This window comes from Cercospora beticola, chromosome 9 (assembly GCF_033473495.1).
Source record: "Cercospora beticola chromosome 9, complete sequence".
NCBI classification, from domain to species: domain Eukaryota; kingdom Fungi; phylum Ascomycota; class Dothideomycetes; order Mycosphaerellales; family Mycosphaerellaceae; genus Cercospora; species Cercospora beticola.
Window position 1 is genome coordinate 1,252,216 of NC_088943.1, and position 19,849 is coordinate 1,272,064.

The window sequence follows — 19,849 nt, forward strand, 5'->3', positions numbered from 1 at the left end:
ATGGACCGGCACGAGGAGAAGCAAATGAAGATGGAATACTCGCCCTCGGAGGATTCGCCAGGCCTACCAGAATATGGCGAGCACATGAAACACCGACCCAAATGGACAGAAAGGTTCGTCGAAAGTTTCAAGCGCGATCCGAATGCACATGCCACTCCAAGAGGGACAATCGGCGCCGATGGGCGGGTGTTCGACGTTGAGGGAGCAGCGGCAGGCACAGCGACTTCACCACTGCAGCGAAGTTTGAAGGGTCGTCACTTGCAAATGATCGCAATTGGAGGTTCGATTGGTACTGGTCTCTTCGTGGGTTCGGGCTCTTCCCTGGCAACGGGCGGTCCGGCTTCACTTCTGGTATCATTCTCACTTGTCGGAATCATGATGTACTGCACAGTTCATGCTCTGGGCGAAATGGCCGTGCTTTTCCCGGTGTCTGGTTCCTTCTCTGCGTATTCGACTCGCTTCATCGACCCTGCCTGGGGGTTTGCGATGGGTTGGAAGTGAGTTGAACTTGGTTGGAACACCACAAGCTGCTTGCTAATATCATTTGCAGCTACGCCATGCAATGGCTCGTCGTTTTGCCATTGGAGATTGTGGCTGCTACCATCACCATTGAATACTGGAGCGATGGCAGCATCAGCAACAATGCCTGGGTCTCGATCTTCCTGGTCATGATTGTCGTGATCAATCTTTTCGGCGTAAAAGGCTATGGCGAAGCAGAGTTCGTTTTCGCCATCATCAAAGTCATTGCCATTGTGGGATATATTCTCTTGGGAATCATCTTGAATTGCGGTGGCGGCCCTGGCGGACCAGAAGCGGAAGCCCTGCTCCAATACTCTGATGCATACGCATTCGTGAACGAAGGAGGCTATATTGGCGGCACATTCTGGCACCATCCCGGACCCTTCAAGAATGGCTTCAAGGGGCTTTGCTCTGTCTTCGTCACCGCGGCTTTCGCTTTCGCTGGTACGGAACTTGTCGGTTTGGCGGCTGCTGAAACGGAGAATCCTAGGAAGTCCCTGCCAACGGCCGTCAAACAAGTCTTTTGGAGAATTGCTCTTTTCTACCTGGTATCATTGACGATTGTTGGACTCTTGGTACCCTACGATGACAGACGACTTGTTAATGGCAGTTCGAGTTACGATGCGAAGGCTTCGCCCTTTGTCATCTCCATCGTCAACGCGGGCATCAGCGGCTTGCCCTCTGTGTTCAACGTGGTCATCATGATTGCTGTCCTCTCTGTTGGCAACTCTTCAATATATGGATCTTCGCGCACACTCGCTGCTTTGGCCGATCAAAATCAAGCCCCGAAGATTCTTGGCTATATCGACCGCAAAGGCCGCCCCATCGTGGCCATTGGACTTGCCAGCGTTCTCGGTCTCCTCGCCTTCTTTGCAGGTTCTGACAAGCAGACCGAAGCTTTCAACTGGATGTTGGCATTATCAGGCCTTTCCTCCATCTTCACTTGGGGTAGTATCTGTTTCGCCCACATTCGGTTCCGCGCTGGTTGGAAACGCCAGGGCCACAGCCTCTCGGAGCTCGCTTTTACATCACAGCCAGGTGTTGTCGGGTCATGGATCGGTTTCCTGTTCAATGTACTGGTGCTCGCCACACAGTTCTGGACCGCAGCTTGGCCCGTCAAATTCGGTGGCCAGACTACCAGTCAACGAGTCCAAGGCTTCTTCCTGTCCTACTTGGCTGCTCCTGTTGTCATCATCACCTACCTTGTCTACAAAATATGGATGAGGACACCGATAATTCGGAGTCATAACATGGATTTGCATAGTAAGTTTCCTCATCATCGGCCTAAATTTTGACACCTACTGACTTATTACCTAGCCGGCATCCGCGACCTCAACATTGCCGAACTCATCGACGAGGAAAGAGCCGAACGCGCAACATGGCCGACTTGGAAACGAGTCTACAAGATCTTTTGCTAAAGTTCACCAGCACAGACTTGGGCGTCTTGGAGGCATTGTATCATAATATTTTGCGCATCATGGTTGTCCGGCGCATAGGATTTGTCTCGGTCTTTGCATGAGTCAGAGGCTGGATATGCCTTTTGGGACAAGGTCTGGCACATGAAAGGTTTTCCATACAGGACGGGAATTGAATGAGAAAAGAAGCGAGACAGATGCATGGAGGCAAAGACCAGAGATGGCATGCGCGATGGAGCGATGATAGATTACGAGAGCGATGAGCTGGAATGACGTGTGATACCCATAGCATTAGCTTGCGTGAATTGATTGTTTTTACTTACTTCATCTCACCCTACTCTTCATGTCATGTTGTTTGACTAGCCTGGCATCAAGGTGAAGAGCTGGATTTTTACATGGAATCTCACGATCTTTGCTTACTGGATCGTTTTGGCAGAGGCTCAAGCTGAAAGGTGGAACATTATAAAAACTCGTCACGCCGAAGGCGGATGTAGTCACAATGCAGGAAACTTGGACTTTCGTAGAAGGGGATGAGAGAAGATACGTCGTTCGAGGTAACAGCGTTGAGGTTTTTCTATCTAGTTCGCATGACCAGACTGACTGGCTCAGCTACTTCCTCTTGTGTCAATGCTCTTCGTGTGCCCATCGTGTGGCATCAAAGCATCTCGTGTCTTTCATTCAGCGCCTTATCTCCCAGGTAATCATGGCTCTGGTAAACGTACCATACTCACCAGTCATGCTAAGACAACAAGTTGGGCCAAAATGGTCAGTTCTTCCAGAAGGCACGCCCTATCTTCTCAAAGTAGATCCTTCTTCCATTGGTCGCGGGTCTTCGATGCGTGCTTGCGGACATGAGCACGAACCTCTTCTGCGAAGTCGACTTGATCGTGGTGGTAATCGAGAGCGATGGTAGTGTTGATTGGATCACTGACTTCTGCCTGCATGAGAAGGCCGAAGATGGTGTCGAGCAGCATGGTCATGCTGATGTCGGAGGTCCAGTCGCGCGACAGCAGAGCGTGGCAGATGCGACCATGAGCGTTGACATTCGGGTGCATCATGCGGGTGACGAAACGGGCCTCTGGTGCGAAGGTAGGGTATGTGTCACCAGCGTGCAAGTACAGCAAGAATGTGCCGTGCTCATAGGGGCTGCCTTCTGGACCTGACATGACCACTTTCCAGAAGGACATGTCGCTCTCAGATACGTAGACATCATAAGAGCGTTGCTCGTAGCCAGATGCGATGGCTCTCATCTCATTCATGAGTCGAGTGGTACGGAAGTTGCTGCGGCCGGAGCTCTGGCTCGTCAGCATTGGACGCATAGATGCTGCTGCCAGTTCGATGAAGTCATCTTCGAGGTTGGCGTGGGCCTTTCTGGCTGGGTAATTATCGCCTGTGACAGTCGCCGTGCGCACCCGGTACATACTGTACGCATCAAAGAAGCCTTTGAAAGCGGGAAGGAAAATAGGAGCACCTGTCGGAATGGCATAAGCAGATTCCGGGCGCTCGAGCAATGACAGGAAAGGCTCCATTTCCACCATCGACAGTGCATTCACCAGTGAAGTCGGCTTGAAGCGATATCCGCCGGTGAGTTGCGACAGTGTGCGCAAATCCCCACTGTCTGCATTGCCCAGAGAAACGGAGTCAACGACAACTTTGTCTTCACGCAGGTTGAAGGTCAGCGCAGCTGGATTGTTGAAGACTGACTTGGTATCGTCGCCATCACTTATGACGACAATGCGTTTCTTAGCTTGTGGGTACTTCTCAGCATATTCGTTGAGTTGGTCGTGGCACAGTGCCACTGCCTCCCACAGCGCGGTGTCTCCCTCCGCCTCCATGTTCGAGATTGCGTTCCGGAAGTTCTCGATAACATGGGTCAGCGAGGTCTTTACCGCGGCGGTTGTGTTAAAAGTGACAAGTCCCATGTGCACCTTGTACCCGTATGCGATCGAACGATTGATGTAAGCCTCGAACATCTGCTTGAGAACATCGAGGCGGCTCAGGTCGGCTGCTTCCCTGCTCGATGTCTTGCGAATGGCCTGGACGTCGACTTTTATGACTAGCGGCTTCGTGTTATCACTCGCTTGACCATTCTGCGCCGTAGCTTCTTCGCCACAAAGCGGTTCATCTTCGAGCCTGCCATTGTACAAACCGCGTTTGAGGTACCAGGACATAGGATCAGTATGGTCGCGAGGCATACCAGTCATCAGGCCATCCCCGTTGCTGTATAGACCAGTCCAAATCTGGACCTCTCGAAGGCCAAGCCAACCCACAGTCTCATACTGGTAGCGCCAGTACTTCCAGATGATGGATTGCGTTGTACCAGAAGTCGAGCGTGGCACCCAGAACGAGAAATTGACTTGGTCATTACGATAGACCTTTATTAGAGCGTGGCCCTCTGCCTGACCACTTCCAGAGGCTGAGTGAGAAGATTCTCCGCTCCTGGTTGAGTTCTCGTCTGCGATTCGTATGAAGATCTGGTCGCCATCATGGATGTTGTGCGAGTGTGCTAGGGAAGAAGATGGGTCGAGAGGGGTAGAATCGTGCAGCGCAAGCTGGAATACCATGAAACGGGCTTTCATTCCACGAAACGCCAGCTGGTATAGGTCGGCCACAGTTGTTTCAGGGGTAATCTCCCGGTCGAAGGCGCCATCCTTACTGAGAAAAGTGATTTTAGCATGCTGTTCTGGCAGACTTAGGCGAGCCTTCTTGGCTGGGGGCTGCGAGGCCTCTTGCATATCGGCTCCACGGATCCACGAAACGACAGCGGAAGCCAGCTCATCATTGGCAACCAATGCCTGAGATTGCAGAGGTAGACCCGTCATTGGAGAGGATGTCCGAACGCCAAACCATTGTTCAATTGCTGAGCGCGAATACGTGAATCCATCGACGGCTTGTACAGGATCTTCCAAAAGGGCATAGGAGATGGGGCATCGAAGTTCGTGCGGCACACTCGCCAAATCCTCCGAAAGAGTTGGAAGGCGAGTTGGAGGCGCGCGGGCTGGAACATCGCTTCCTACACTCCAATACCACTCAACGTTGATATCGGCAGAGCTGTTCGCACGATAGATCAAGAAGTCTTGAAGAGCTTCGTGGTGTGTCTGGCAGCCTGCCCATTGAGCCTTCAGTCCGTTCAGTGTCGATTCAGCGTCGATGATGGCTTGACGGGCAAAATAACTTCGCGCATTGTCTCGGTCCTTCATCATGCGTTCGTGCTTTGCGACGATCTCTTGACCGAGAAGCATACGGTACATATCGATGATTTCAGAGGCAAGCCCGCGCTGCTTTTTGCTGTCATTCTCAGAAACAAGAATACCCAACATGTCTTTGAAGGCTTCGTATTTGCTCAGACAGTCTTTCATCGTGTCAAACGTCACGGTGGCATAGACCTCAGCATCGACAATGTCCTGTACACAGAGATCCGGCTCGACATCTGGGTGCTGCTCGTTCACTTCGCGGAAGTCACTGGACGTTCGCATCGAAGCGCTCGTGTCGACGCAAAAGAACAGCAGCTCGTCTGGCGCCTGCAGGAGCCTCAGCACGGCGCCTCCGAAGGAGTCAAACACGGCAGAGCCGTCCGATTCGTACTGCTTAATTATTGGAGCGATGAGCTGCTCTACGACAGTGCTGTTCATGGTGCTCTCGCCCAGCGACGGCCGGAAGACAAGATTCGATTCTCCAGGGGCACCGCATGCCTGTTGTCCAGTGTAGACGGCGAGGTGAGCATTGCGATCGAACGTAAGGCATGGCGCCACCGCCGAAGCCAGTTGCGTGGGTTTGTGAACAGAAAGCTGATTACGAGCAGCCACTTCTGCCAAGTGGCTCAGTTGAGACAGCTCGCCTTCGTCGAAAGCGCCCTGCGGGTGACCCGCATCAGGATAGCGGTAATCTGCTACCAGGCGGCTGACATTGAAGATCAATACTGTAGGACTCGCGCCGCCAGCTAGCAGCGCGTGACGCCCAACAGCAGAAGGAGTCTCAATCTGTGCAAGACGCGGCTGTAGATGACTGTGTGCAAGCACGCCGCCTTCGTCGAAAGCTGAAAATAGAGAGCGTTCCAGAAGCCCGGACTTTGTCTGGACGGGATGAAGCACAGCCTCGCCTGTCTTCAAATCCCTCACATTGAGCGATTCGAGGGATGCGAGATAGGGCAAATCATCTTCAGCAGCTGTGGAAGAGGAGAGCTTCGTCGTTCTAGCCTTCTCGAGAATAAACCCAAAGAGCAAGCGAGAGCCTTCGAAGACCCTGGTAGTGTCTGAACCGATTATTCCAGTGGGTATGAGGGCGCTATGAAGCGCCTCATAGACAGCGTGGGCAATCGCTGCGCTCTCCGGGGGCGAGATGGTCTTTCCATCAATGAGAAGCAGCAAAGCGCGGACGCACGGAGGGAAGTTCGAGATCAGATCCATCAGATGTAGAATAGCGTCTTTGTTTCGCCTATCGGAATCTGCGGCAGAGACCAAAGAGGTGAACACGCGCAATGAAGAGAGGAACATGGCGACCCCTCGCGGACTCTGTGAGATGGACGGTTCCCAGTGCGGTCGAGCGCGGAAGATGGCACTACGTCCAATCGTGGTAGATGCTGTCCCAGCGGTTGTGCGGTTGACAACGAATATGTCTATCACGCCGTCCTTCGCTAGATGCGACAATCCCGTCTCGTGAAGCTCGCAGCTCATAATAGAGGCAGACATTGGCTGCTCTGAAGTGTGTAGATCAACAACGTGGTGCTTGAGATCATCTTCACTAGCGGTATCCTCGTCATCGACGCGAGCATGAAGTGGTATGTGCCGAGACTTGGAGCAGATGGCGACCACTGGCGGGCGCGAATAGCGTCCGAGGTGAAGCTCACCTCCGTGTCGAACAATCTTCCTCTCTGCGGAGCCTACGCCCTTGGTGACCGCTTCGATTGCGATGTCGACTGCAGCTTCGGATGAGTCCTGATGGTCCAAGTGCTCGACTATGCTCTTGCCATGAACGATGAATATTTTGTTTGCCGGGCCTGAAACCTCGGAGATCTGCTTGGCAAGATTACAGTTACACTCGTTGGTGATTTTTCCCTTGGCGAAGACAGTCGATAGACCCAACTGATGGGCAGCAAGCTCATGTAGTTCTTTGACAGTGGCTGACTTGGAAATGGTGACTGTTGGCAACGAAAGTCTACTCTTCTTCGCCAGATTCGGCGTGATGAAGCGAATGACCAGGCCATTGTCACCATTTACTAGTCGGCTAGTTTCGAGTTGGTGACGAACGCCCTCAGTGTCAGAGCCAGAGCGCGGCGCCCCTTGTCTGGTAAAGACGGCAAAAAGCTTGTCATTTCTGCTGTCCGTGACCACGTCGGAGAGGAGGTCTCCGGGATCGATGATGGCGCCTGTGAGCTGTCAGTCATGGATGTGCGTGACTGGCTACGACTGCAAGGGAAATACTGACCAGTCTCGCTATCAAGATGGAGCGCGGCGATGTGAGTGTCTGGGGCCAGCTCCAGGCCCTGCTTTGCGGCGCGTCTGAAAAGCTCTTCAATGAAGGCGGACACCGGCGCACTTGGGTCGAATGGCACAGCAAGTGTTAGAGCCGTGCCAGGTGTCGTGGAGTCGACGATGGCGACGGTGAACCGCTGCATGGCGGCGGTGGGTGATGGAGGTCGTCCAGCAATGGTCGACTTTGGGGAGGTCGAGTTGTGCGCGGGTGGAAGATCCGCTGGCGTGTGAACGCGATGCCTCTCGCGTGTGTGGAGTCAGTGGTAGTCGGAACAGGCAGGCTGAGGCTGTGATGTGAGTGTGTCGCCGTGTTGGTCGACTGAGGCAGCCAGCCAGCCAGCCGTTTGACTTCGCCTTTAGATACGGCAGGCGACGCGTTCAATCAGCGCAGCAAACAACGCCCTGCATTCTCGCTGGAACCGGACCTCGCGAGTGCGATCAGTGATAGCAAAGCATTCTTGTCCGTTCGAATGCCGGAGGCCCCTCTTTCGCATGTGTCGCAGAGAACGGTGCGAGACTAACATCCTCTAGAAACTGCCACAGTGATCACGCTCGGAGTGTTCTCGTCGCATCGAGGCTTCTGGCTCTGCGTGAGGCGCTTCGACATAGTGCATCAAAGGTCTTGCTCCAGCATAAGAAGGACTCGCCCCTAAGCACCAGCAGATTCCATAGTGCCCTACCGAAGGTTCGCGTAGGTGCCATCGGCTGGGGAAAGGTCAGATGCAGGCCTGAAAAATTCGTGACTTACTGTCCACGGCACGACGCATTACAGAATTTAATGCCATGCACAAGTTCACTGCTCGCAGTACGGTTTCCAAGGCTGTGAGATTGGACATATTCGCAAGCTTGCATCGGATCCACGAGCGTCAGCCAGTGCTCGTCAAGAGCATCAGATTCTTGACATTGTGCGAAGTTTGTCTGCCAGATTGCAGCAATGCATCAGTGCTAAGTTCGCTGACGACTGTTGTTTCCGTTCGACATGCAGCAGCGTTGGCAGTTTGCAGTCTGGTGATCCTCCTGCGCTGCAGTTCTGATCGAACCTTCTGCATGCAAGGTCTGCAGGGCGTGACAGTCCCCTGCATATCGCATCGCAGAAAAGCATTGCCCGCCCTTCGTGCTGTTGAGAACAACCTGGCAGATCTACTGTAGGTGCAGTCAGTGCTGCTGCTTGATGCTAACGCCCGAGCTTACGCTATCCGCCCTTTGAGGTTGCACAGCCACAGCCTTCGCACAATACCGCTCACGCCGCTGTCAGATGCGGCTCACTAATCCTATTCCTCCGCTAGAGACAGCCCTAAGCGAGCAGTCTGGCCAGGCCCATCATGCCATCAGCACAGCATAGAGCTTTATCGAAAGAATTGTAGCCACATGTTCCGAGCCAGACCAGAGCTGATTACTGCAATCGTCGTTGGCGGTGAGGTGGGCACAAGTCAGGTCCGCCTCGTCACCGCCCATGATGCGCGTCCGGTCCACATTGCTCGCTCCGACGTCAGACCATTCCTATGGCCGATGGCAACGGGCTAGTGAAACGGACAGCGGCACAAACGAGCAGCTTGTGAACACGAGGCACGAGGACAACAGCGTTGCTGCGGTGGCCAAAACACTGGCGAAAAAATGGCTTGGCAGCAGCGTGACGGCCCACCAATGCTATTAATGGACGCAGGTACCGGGCTAGTGGCAGGTGGCGCGTATCCGCTGGGAACGGCACGAAAGAAAGCTGCTGGTTGCGTAGCCAGCGACTAGACGAGCAGACAGCATGGGAGAAAATAGATGCAGTGTCAAAGAATAGATCGGACGACGTCGTCGCTGATACCCGCAGAATAGGGGCGTCAGCAGTGTTGAGGCTGATGATGAGCTGCGTGGAAGTTTAAGTAAAACCCGCGTTTCGAACTCAAGCTCCGTACATATAACAATACATCATTGGGCAAACAGGGCAGCAGCAGCTCGTCTCGTCCTGTCCCACTCCCAAACACCACTCTTCGCTCTTTCTTTACCGCTCTTCTCCCTCCTACACACCCACACATCGGCCTTGGGGAGCACTTGTCATCACGCCGCACGACTCTGCTTGCATTCTTTGAGCTGCACCCGCAACCATGTGGTGAGTGCGAGATGCTATTGTCCTGCGCCCACCGGATCGCCGAGCTGACCTCCTGACAGCGGAATCTTTGGGTACATCAACTACCTGGTCGAGAAGGACCGCAAGTTCATCCTCGACACACTCGTCAATGGTGAGTGTAGCAGCACCCCCGTCCTCCGTCGCCTTGAAAGCGCTGATCGCTGACCACGTGGTGTTTCAGGTCTCGCTCGTCTCGAATACAGAGGATACGACTCCGCCGGTCTCGCCATCGATGGCGACAAGCGCAATGAGGTGTTCGCATTCAAAGAGGTGGGAAAGGTCGCCAAGCTGAAGCAGTTGATCGAGGCAGAGAAGCCAGACCTGACCAAGGTCTTTGACAACCACGCTGGTATTGCACACACCCGATGGGCCACCCACGGTCCTCCCAGCAGAGTCAACTGCCATCCTCACCGATCAGACCCCAAGTGGGAGTTCGCTATTGTGCACAATGGCATAATCACAAACTACAAGGAGCTCAAAACTCTGCTCGAGGGCAAGGGCTTCAAGTTCGAGACCGAGACAGACACAGAGGCCATTGCGAAATTGGCCAAATACATCTACGACCAGCACCCGACCATTGACTTCACCACTCTTTGCAAGGCGGTGATCAAGGAGCTGCAAGGTGCTTTCGGTCTGCTCATGAAGAGTGTGCGCTACCCTGGCGAGGTCGTTGCTGCCCGCAAGGGTTCGCCGCTCGTGGTTGGTGTCAAGACGCAGAAGAAGATGAAGGTCGACTTTGTCGATGTTGAGTTCGGTGACAGCGGTGATGTTCTCCCAGCAGAGCAAGCGAGCCAGAACGTGGCTGTTAGGAAGAGCCCTGGCATGCTCGGCGCCGGCCTCCTCGCACCGCCAGACAAATCCCTCCTCCACCGCTCCCAATCGCGAGCTTTCCTCTCGGACGATGGCGTTCCTCAGCCAACCGAGTTCTTCCTCTCCTCCGACCCAGCCGCCATTGTCGAGCACACCAAGAAGGTGCTGTACCTCGAAGACGACGATATCGCACACATTCACGAGGGCCAGCTCAACATCCACCGCTTGTCCAAGACCGATGGCACTAGCAATGTCCGCGCTATCCAGACTTTGGAGATTGAGCTCCAAGAGATCATGAAGGGCCGATTCGACCATTTCATGCAGAAAGAGATTTTCGAGCAGCCAGAATCCGTCGTCAACGCCATGCGTGGTCGTTTGAACTTGGAGGACAAGACTGTCACACTTGGTGGCCTGAAGCAATACATCAGCACCATCCGTCGCTGCAGACGTCTCATATTCATCGCGTGTGGTACCTCGTTCCACTCCTGCATGGCGGTGCGTGGAGCTTTCGAGGAGCTGACTGAGATCCCGATCTCAGTCGAGCTTGCCTCTGATTTCTTGGATCGACAAGCACCAGTCTTCCGTGACGACACTTGCGTGTTTGTCTCGCAATCCGGTGAGACTGCAGATTCGCTCATGGCTCTTCGCTACTGCCTTGAGCGTGGTGCTCTCACTGTGGGTATTGTCAACGTCGTTGGATCTAGCATTTCCCTCATGACACACTGCGGTGTACACATCAACGCCGGCCCAGAGATTGGTGTTGCCTCCACCAAGGCCTACACATCTCAATTCGTGTGCATGATCATGTTTGCACTGCTGCTGTCCGAAGACCGCGCGAGCAAGGTCCAGAGGCGTTTGGAGATCATGGAGGGTCTTGGCAAGATCTCTGAGCAGTTCAGAGAGATTTTGAAGATGGACCAGCAGATCAAGGAGCTGTGCATGAAGTTTAAGGACCAGAAGTCTTTGCTTCTGCTTGGTCGTGGTGCTCAGCACGCCACAGCACTCGAGGGCGAGTTCCCCAGTTTTTCAGAACGTCTTCAACAACAATACTGACTGTCAAAACAGGTGCTCTCAAGATCAAGGAAATCTCCTACCTTCACTGCGAAGCCGTCATGTCTGGTGAGCTGAAGCACGGTGTTCTGGCGCTCGTGGACGAGAACCTGCCAATCGTGATGATCCTCACTCGCGACCCAATCTTCGCCAAGTCGCTTAACGCCTACCAGCAAGTCATTGCCCGCAAGGGTCGTCCTATCGTCATTTGCAACACTGGCGACAAGGAGTTCCCAGGCGAGAAGACCGACAAGATCGAGGTTCCACAAACCATCGATGTGTTGCAAGGTCTGCTCAACGTTATCCCACTTCAACTCATGTCCTACTGGCTCGCAGTTGCTGAGGGTCTTAACGTGGACTTCCCTCGCAACTTGGCCAAGTCGGTGACTGTGGAGTAAACGATTTCACGCAGCGTAAAATGGGAGTTGGATGCCGGAATGGCAGGATACAGCGAGCTTTGGAAGAAACGATACCTTGACAGAACCTCAGCTGGAACTGTGCGTCGCGAGGATATGTACGATGAATGAGACAGACCAGCTTATGAAGACCAAGACTCGACAGCAAGTGATGAATAGGTCGATACAGAATAAATTGAAAGCGAGTAAACGGGCTCTTTGGCGTTGTGACAGATTCACGTTTCAGTTTCGTCACCTTCCCTAGTAATTCTGTTAGGTCGAGTAACAGCTTCCTGCCATGCTGCCACGTTCGCGATGTCCTTCCACATTTGTTGTGTGAGCTTGTGTGACGAATCAGGGTCCAGCATGCGACCCCCGATTCGGCGCTCCAGTCATCACAATGCTTGGCCAAAAAGTCCAGGTTGACTCTTTGCCATTGGATTTAATAGCGCCCAAAGTCGCGACTTCACACATTCAACGTCACATCATAACAAGAAATCTCTCACTAAAACATCAAAATGTCTGACACTGTCCTACACGTGCGCGCTGAAACGAAGCCTCTGGAGCATCGTTCGGCGGTCACACCGACTGTGGCTAAGAAGCTCGTCGAAGCTGGCTACACTGTCAATGTCGAGCGCTCACCATTGAGCATTTTCCCTGATAAAGAATACGAGGGAACTGGTGCCACTCTCGTACCCACTGGGTCTTGGACTGAAGCACCCAAGGAGCACATCATTGTTGGTCTCAAGGAATTACCAGAGGAGGATTTTCCATTGAAGCATACAGTAAGCTGGAAACGGGTGCACTCGAATCATGTTCAGTACTGACAAGTGTCACAGCATGTTCAATTTGCGCATTGCTACAAGGGACAAGGCGGTTGGGACAAGGTGCTCGGCAGATTCCCGAGAGGAAAGGGTACCTTACTTGATCTGGAGTTCCTGGAAGATGAGAACGGAAGACGTGTTGCTGCTTTTGGCTACGTGCGTTGTTCCAGCCTCTCATGAATGCTTTTTGCTGACTGTAACATAGCACGCTGGATTCGCAGGAGCTGCTCTCGCCCTCATGACATGGGCACACCAACTCGTACACGGCAAAGATTCCCCTCTGCCTGGCGTTACGCCTTACGAGAATGAAGGCCTGTTGATTGATGATGTCAAGAAGCACATCGAAGCCGGCAAGGCCAAAGCCGGTCGTCTGCCACGCGTGCTCGTGATCGGCGCCCTTGGCCGATGTGGACGTGGAGCAGTGGACCTCGCGGTCAAGGCTGGCGTCGAGGATATCATCAAGTGGGATATCGACGAGACCAAGGCCAAGCCAGGACCATACCAGGAGATCATCGAGTCGGACGTGTTCGTCAACTGCATCTACCTCTCGGCCAAGATCCCACCATTCATCGACCAAGCTTCGCTCGCCTCGCCCAGCCGCAAGCTCAGTGTCGTCTGCGATGTGTCTTGCGACACCACGAACCCAAACAACCCAATTCCGATCTACGACATCAACACCACATTTGATCGTCCAACAGTACCAGTCAAGCTCTCAGCAGAGGCCAATGACCTGCCATTGAGCGTGATCAGCATCGACCATCTGCCTTCGCTCCTTCCGCGAGAAGCCTCCGAAGCTTTCAGCTCGGCTCTCCTGCCCAGTCTTCTCCAGCTGAACGACTGGAAGAACGCCCGGGTCTGGAAGCAAGCTGACAAGCTCTTCAAGGACAAGTGCGCCACTCTGCCGGATGGGGCTGTCGATGGTCAAGCTGAGCTCTTAGCTTCTCAGTCGTAAAACTCGAGCGACAGTCGCGTTGATATGATATAGTTAGATCGCACCTGTTTTAGGTACCGAATACCACGAGATGTCATGATAGCTGCCACCTTGCGCCACATTTCGACTGGCCATCTCTTTCCCGCAAACTGCAGCTCATCAATTGACATCCACTAACCAGCCCCACGAACATAGCTTATTGCCGCTGCATGCAATGAGGCTGGTGTAGTCAGCTCCGTGACTCCTTTAGCGACAGGCTCAGCAGCCATACATGCTCGAAAGTACGCTGTAAGCAGCTCCTTCCAATCGCAAAACGCCCCCTGCTGCGACAACACCGTACTCGGCAACTTCACAAATTGCATCTCACAAGTTCGAGGGTTCCCGTTCCGCAACTGCACCCTCCACTGCGTCTCGGCACCCAATCCTGTATTGGCAATCCGGTTCCATTTTTCCATAGCCCGGTCGTGGAAAGGTTCGGGCTGAACGGTCATGTTGTCGAAGAGAGCATATTGCGGATTATGTTTGTCGATTGCGTTGAAGGATAAGTATACGCTTGTTCGGACGTCGTACCTGATTTGGTCAACCTATTGCACGAAGGAATGGAACGGGGTTGTTGTCTAGCACACCAGTGATGAGTTGTGCCAGATCCAAGGGTATAATTTATCCCTATGACAAATTTCGGAAGCGCATCGATCTTGATATGTGATTCGATGATGCGATTGAAGGATTTTGAGACCAAGCGAGTGGAGAGCCAGAGGTCTTGTGGTTCAACGAATGTGAAGATGTGGAGATATAGTTCTTCTGGTAGAGATGGAAGAGGCATAGTATCGAGCCTGATGCTTCGTGCTATTTTACTCAATTTTTCAAGAATCTAAAAAATCTAAAAATTGGGACAACAGATGAGTCCAGTCTCTCCAATACGGAGAAGGTATATGTCTTTCTCTAGAAAGTAGATACGTGAAGATGTGTTGGTCATTGAGAATGTAGAGCAGCCTCGGCACGGAGGTCCGAGCTCCAAGCTCGACAGCTCCTTCCGTTTCTGCGAGACGTGAATGAGCTTCATGATCAGCAGTCGCCATGCGCTCTCGTCTCAATGCTGCCGCGCAGCAATTGACACCGCTCCAGTCCCTGATAGCCCGAAGATGGCGGCCACAATGGGCTTGTCAGCACCATCTGGCTTCACAACAGCCATGGATCCGCAACCTCGCGACCTCGAGCTCGATCGGCAAGCAGGATGAAAAACCATACTATGTCACCACGCCGATATTCTACGTCAATGCCGCTCCTCATGTCGGACACATGTACACCATGATACTAGCGGACGTTCTAAAGAGATGGCAAGTGTTGAAAGGCAGGAAAGCTATCCTGCTGACGGGGACGGACGAGCATGGCATGAAGCTTCAGCGCGCAGCACAGAAAGCTGGCATGGAGCCTCAAGAGTTCGTGGATAAGGGAGCTGAAGTGTTCAAAACTCTTGCTGGGCAGGTGGGCATCAGCAATGACATTTTCATCAGGACTACGGACAAGGAGCACAAGGAGGGCGTGGAGTATGCTTGGCAGATGCTGGAGGAACGAGGGCATGTGTACGAGAGCAGGCACGAAGGCTGGTATAGTGTGTCTGATGAGACATTCTATCCTGCTAGTCAGGTACATCTCATTGTGGAGCCAGAGACAGGGAGGAAGATTATGGCAAGCATTGAGACTGGGAAAGAGGTCGAATGGACAAGTGAAGCAAACTACCATTTTCGATTGGGTGATTTTCGTGAGAAGCTGTTGCGCTTCTACGAAGAGAACCCGGACTACATTGTGCCGAAGTCTAGGATGGACGACGTTGTGCATCAGGTCAAAGCTGGACTTGAAGATCTCTCTATCTCACGCCCTGCAGAGAGGCTGACGTGGGGTGTGAGAGTGCCTACAGACGAGTCGCAGACGATCTACGTGTGGCTCGATGCTTTACTCAATTACGCGACAGCGGTGGGCTACCCATTCACACCCGGCAAAGAACCTGCTACTGGCTTTCCGCCGGACGTGCAGGTCGTGGGCAAGGACATTGTACGGTTCCACTGCATATATTGGCCTGCCTTCCTCATGGCGCTAGATCTACCAATTCACAAACAAGTCCTTACGCATGCACACTGGACCCTTGGCAAGAAGAAGATGGCCAAGAGCAGCGGTAATGGAGTCAATCCCTTCTTTGCTCTTGAACGCTTCGGCATCGATCCATTGCGCTGGTACCTCATCCACGAAGGCGGCATAGCAGACGATGCGGATTATGACAATGCCTTCATTATCGAAAAGTACAAGAAGGGACTTCAAGGCGGACTTGGAAATCTCCTGGCGCGGATCATGCGAGGTAAAGGATGGGATGTCGAACGCGCAGTCAAGCGCTTTGCACACCCGGAGGCGTCCACCGAGCCTCTCCTGTTGAAAGAGGGTGATACTTCCACAGCCAAATTTTACACCAAGTTACAGGCTGTGCCATCACGAGTCGACGAGTCCATGGTTCGCCTCTTGCCAAACAAGGCCTTACAGGAGATCATGAGACTCGTCTACGACACAAACAATGTGCTGCAGCACCAATCGCCTTGGACCCGCGTCACCCAGCTCCGCTCAGCAATGGCCGACACCACAGGCCAAGAGCTCGATGATCTTCGACAAGCGGGCACATCCATCGAAGAGCTAGAAGCAGACATCGACAGGAGCATCTACTTGGCCGCCGAGGCTCTGCGGCTCGTCGGCATCATGCTTCAACCCTTCATGCCCACAGCCTCAAAACGTCAACTCGACATGCTAGGCGTGGCAGAAGATCGGAGAAGCTGGGAATGGTGTCAAGTCGGAAAAGACGACAACTTCGGTGTCCCATTTCATCAAATCGGCAAAGGCGAGAAGGGACTTTTGTTCCCGCCACTGACCAGCGATTTCTAGCTGTCCGCATCAACGCAAAGACGAAGGCAAGAACCTGTAGCATAGCCCTGCACCAAAGAAATCCTCTCAGGTACAGATAACACAGTAACAGTACTTTGTACACGCGACACCAAATTCTCTACCTTTTGCCATTTCAGTTCGTCTCTGTGTATCAATATCCTGTCTCTCATGTCTGCGCCGCAATCCTTGTCCGAGACCCTACCTGTGTCACCTCATCCTTCGCCAAAGTGTAAGAGCGTCGGAACAATACGCGGTGCGGCGGCCGCGAAAGCGGCCTCACCGGCGAATCTGATGACCCGAACAGCACCTGCAGCTGCAGGCACCAATCCACGGCGGCCTCAAATCCGGGCGACTTCACTTGCTGGAAGCACAACCCCTGTCGTCATCTCTCGACCCGCCGCCCTCTCTCACTGCTCAGTGCAAGTTCAACAGTAGTTTGCAACTTGTGGACTAGTTGGTGCGAGCGCACAGCAGCACTGGTGGCGAACGACAAGAGACTGGAAGTGCGAGTTTCGAAGGATTATGCTTTCGCGGTTGGCGGCCGCATGGTGTGCTTGTGACTGATTTGACCACTGACTGTCCCTGCAGGATTGCAGATCGAGTCATCTCGTACTGCTGCTGCTGCTGCTGCTGTTGGCGGCGCAGCATCGACTTCAGTATGCTAGAATGCTCTTTCTGTGACTCAGTACCAAAGTTGTGAATGTGAAGATCGGAAAATTGCAGTAGAAACGCTCGATTTCGTGTCGTGTGAACGATCATGCAGATAACTAATAATCTATTTCAGAAAGCACAGTCATGAAATCCTTCGGTGAATGGCCGATGAGCCACCTGCCATTGTGTTTCCCCCTCAGCACTTGATGTGAGAATTGGCCTGTCTATTCTCAAAACTCCTTCGTAATGCAGCGGACTAAAAATGGTCCTCACTCAGTAATGATCCCTCTGCAGGTTTGCCATAACGCTTGAAACATTGCAGTCAAGTCCAAAATTTCCCAGCGCTATGCCTTCAAACCAATAATGTCGATGAGTCGTGAGACAATCCTGTGTTCCAACGCCGCCTTGAATGCCGTGTGTTGTGAATGAGTAACGAAGTCCTGCCAGAGGACTTCAGAGTTGCATCTGCGTAGTGAAATGCCGACGCTCGGTAGAATGATGAGTCTTCCCGCCACCGGAGAGGATTTGAGCCACGAGAGCCTTCCTCTCAGCGACCGGTGATGTGTTTAATTGGTGTCGGACGCCTAATTTGGTCATCTGCAACAACCAGGCAGCCGTCTGGTCCACCATATAAGAGGTGTCGAGAGTGCTTTCCAGCGGTCCAGCCGTCACTCTCAGCAGCACTAACTTGCTGCTCAGCGACGGCTATTTGGTGGATCGCGAGGTTGAGGTGCTCCTCGTCCACGTTGCTTAATGATCCCCCGCCGGCTGTTTGGAGGGTCTCGCGGTTGAGGATCTCTTCGTCCGCCAGCGGATCGGTTTGCTCGGCTCTGGGACGCCATTGTGTAGAAGCTGGCGCTGTCTCGACGGAACTGAGTCTCAAATCCGGCGAAGCGGTTGCTGTTCGGAGGGTCTCGAGGGTTCGGGTCTACAACCATAAAGCTGTTCGGTAGGTTGAAGATTGTTCGCTCTGTGTCCAGGTTGTACATGATATTGATGTCAATCTGGATGCTGCTGAAGGTGTGCCAGTCTTGATGGGTTGTCGTGGGTGGCACTCGGAGTTGTTCTTGTCTGTAGACTGAGATATATCGGCGTTGAAGTGAAGTTGGCTTGGTTGTGGTGTGCTATGATAGTAATTTCGAGGTGAGATGGGAAGTCAGCAGGCATTGGAGAGATCAATATACTTTGAGGACTGAGAAGAGAGTGTCCCATTGGCCAATGTGCTCTTCTGCCTTAGCAGGCAGTGCTCTGACTCCGTGCCCCCAGCGGCCTCAGTAGGGCGCCAGTAGCAATGGGCGGAGCACCGAGTCACAGGTCTGAAGAAAGACATGCTGCCTTCCTACTTGTGGAGCCAACGACAGTCACACAGGGCAGGACATCCAAATGTCTCTCATCGTTACGATGACCTTATGCTTCATTTGTTGGTGGCCGTGGTGGCAAAGACCCAGACATGCCAGACCTAGCCGGAAGGGATGTAGTGAAGGATTCCGTAGGCATCGAAGTGGAAGAACGGGCGGCACAGCACAGGCCGCTAGCAAGTGGGTGAATGACCAGTAGCTAGGTTCAGACACCGAGTGTCATCTGGAGCAGGCCAGTCAGCGGCGCGGAAGGGACCAAGCGTCCAAGTGAATATGGGCGGCGAGGATAAGGCAGCAGCCCAGGCAGAAAGGGTGCCTGGGAATGGGTACGGCGAGGATCGGGGAGGTCGTCGTGCAGGCCGATTGTGCAGTCATGCCGCACGCGTGATCGTGCGCTCCGCTGCACGCTGCCGCAATGCCGCTCGAGCGCAATGCGCAGCAGAGAGACGTGTAGACATGTAGCAGCATGAAAGGACGATGACTGTTTCGTGGCCTTCCAGTGCGCATAAGGAAGAAGGATGGCGCTCGGACTTTTGCTGACCTCACCTCGCAGAGCCGATTGCCGAAGCTGAACACCACCTCTCCGCCCGTACCTGCGCCATCTCAGCTCGCATTATTGGATACACGCTGGCCCAGCTGCTGTCGGCAATGCATGAGGCGGAAGATCCAACAGACCAGTTGGCTCGATGTTGCTCGAGCATTGACGGGAATAAAGCGATACGAGAACGCAGCATGAACTCCAACATCCGCTTGTCTGCGATAGTTCACCAAGTGGGGACTCCAGATGAGGCGCAGGGCCATGACTGCCACTAATTTGCATCTCCAAGATGGCAATGTGAGCAATGCTCTAGCATCATACCTCGAATAAGATCCTCAGGAAGTGGCCGTGCCCGGGCCTGATTCTTCCAGGTGAAATCACATTGCCCTGTCTCTTTGTCTGGGCACGCGAAAGCGCCCATGCAGACATTTGTGAACCAATCGATGAGATGGCACTACTGTCGCCATATATCCGCTAAGCCCTGGAGACCAGCACGAGGTAGCCGCAATTCCTCTGGCCAGCACAAGAGGAGCCGAATACGCCTCAACAGGCCACCTCCTTCAGGATCGTGACTTCCGAAGCTGTGGCTCACCATACTGCGACTGTGCGCTCCAAGTCCTGGCGGGACCAAATTGCATTCGAAACCGCACACGAACCGAAATAGACCTCTGTGCCATTGATTGCAATCTGGAGAAACAACCAACACGAGCCCACGTCCCACATCAATCTCGAAATCGGACACCGGCGTCGCTCAATTTAGCGAGACCACAGCATCGGGTCGCGCAGAGAGTGCACCAGGTCACAAGATCCTGCCACGCTTGCCTCACACGTCCTGTCCCCCGTCTT

At 53.4% G+C, this 19,849-nt stretch overlaps 5 protein-coding genes across 5 annotated transcripts; 4 read left to right on the top strand and 1 right to left on the bottom strand.

The window, feature by feature from the left end:
• RHO25_012730 (uncharacterized protein) lies at positions 1-1,937 on the top strand (the record flags this gene model as incomplete). The annotated part of the gene is made up of 3 exons (XM_023604029.2): positions 1-497; positions 551-1,782; positions 1,837-1,937. 3 exons carry the CDS (start codon positions 1-3, stop codon positions 1,935-1,937), a joined length of 1,830 nt encoding a protein of 609 aa, XP_023450004.1.
• A 794-nt stretch (positions 1,938-2,731) lies between these two features.
• Positions 2,732-7,548, bottom strand: RHO25_012731 (uncharacterized protein; the record flags this gene model as incomplete). Its single annotated transcript, XM_023604030.2, has 2 exons — positions 2,732-7,299; positions 7,359-7,548. 2 exons carry the CDS (start codon positions 7,546-7,548, stop codon positions 2,732-2,734), a joined length of 4,758 nt encoding a protein of 1,585 aa, XP_023450005.1.
• Positions 7,549-9,498: 1,950 nt separating this feature from the next.
• On the top strand, positions 9,499-11,779 carry GFA1 (glutamine--fructose-6-phosphate transaminase (isomerizing); the record flags this gene model as incomplete). The annotated part of the gene is made up of 4 exons (XM_023604031.2): positions 9,499-9,503; positions 9,563-9,633; positions 9,703-11,340; positions 11,397-11,779. 4 exons carry the CDS (start codon positions 9,499-9,501, stop codon positions 11,777-11,779), a joined length of 2,097 nt encoding a protein of 698 aa, XP_023450006.1.
• A 515-nt stretch (positions 11,780-12,294) lies between these two features.
• Positions 12,295-13,552, top strand: LYS4_2 (mitochondrial Homoaconitase; the record flags this gene model as incomplete). The annotated part of the gene is made up of 3 exons (XM_023604032.2): positions 12,295-12,561; positions 12,616-12,756; positions 12,806-13,552. 3 exons carry the CDS (start codon positions 12,295-12,297, stop codon positions 13,550-13,552), a joined length of 1,155 nt encoding a protein of 384 aa, XP_023450007.1.
• A 1,056-nt stretch (positions 13,553-14,608) lies between these two features.
• RHO25_012734 (uncharacterized protein) lies at positions 14,609-16,456 on the top strand (the record flags this gene model as incomplete). Its single annotated transcript, XM_023604033.2, has 1 exon — positions 14,609-16,456. One exon carries the CDS (start codon positions 14,609-14,611, stop codon positions 16,454-16,456), a length of 1,848 nt encoding a protein of 615 aa, XP_023450012.1.
• Between the last annotated feature and the right edge of the window lie 3,393 nt (positions 16,457-19,849).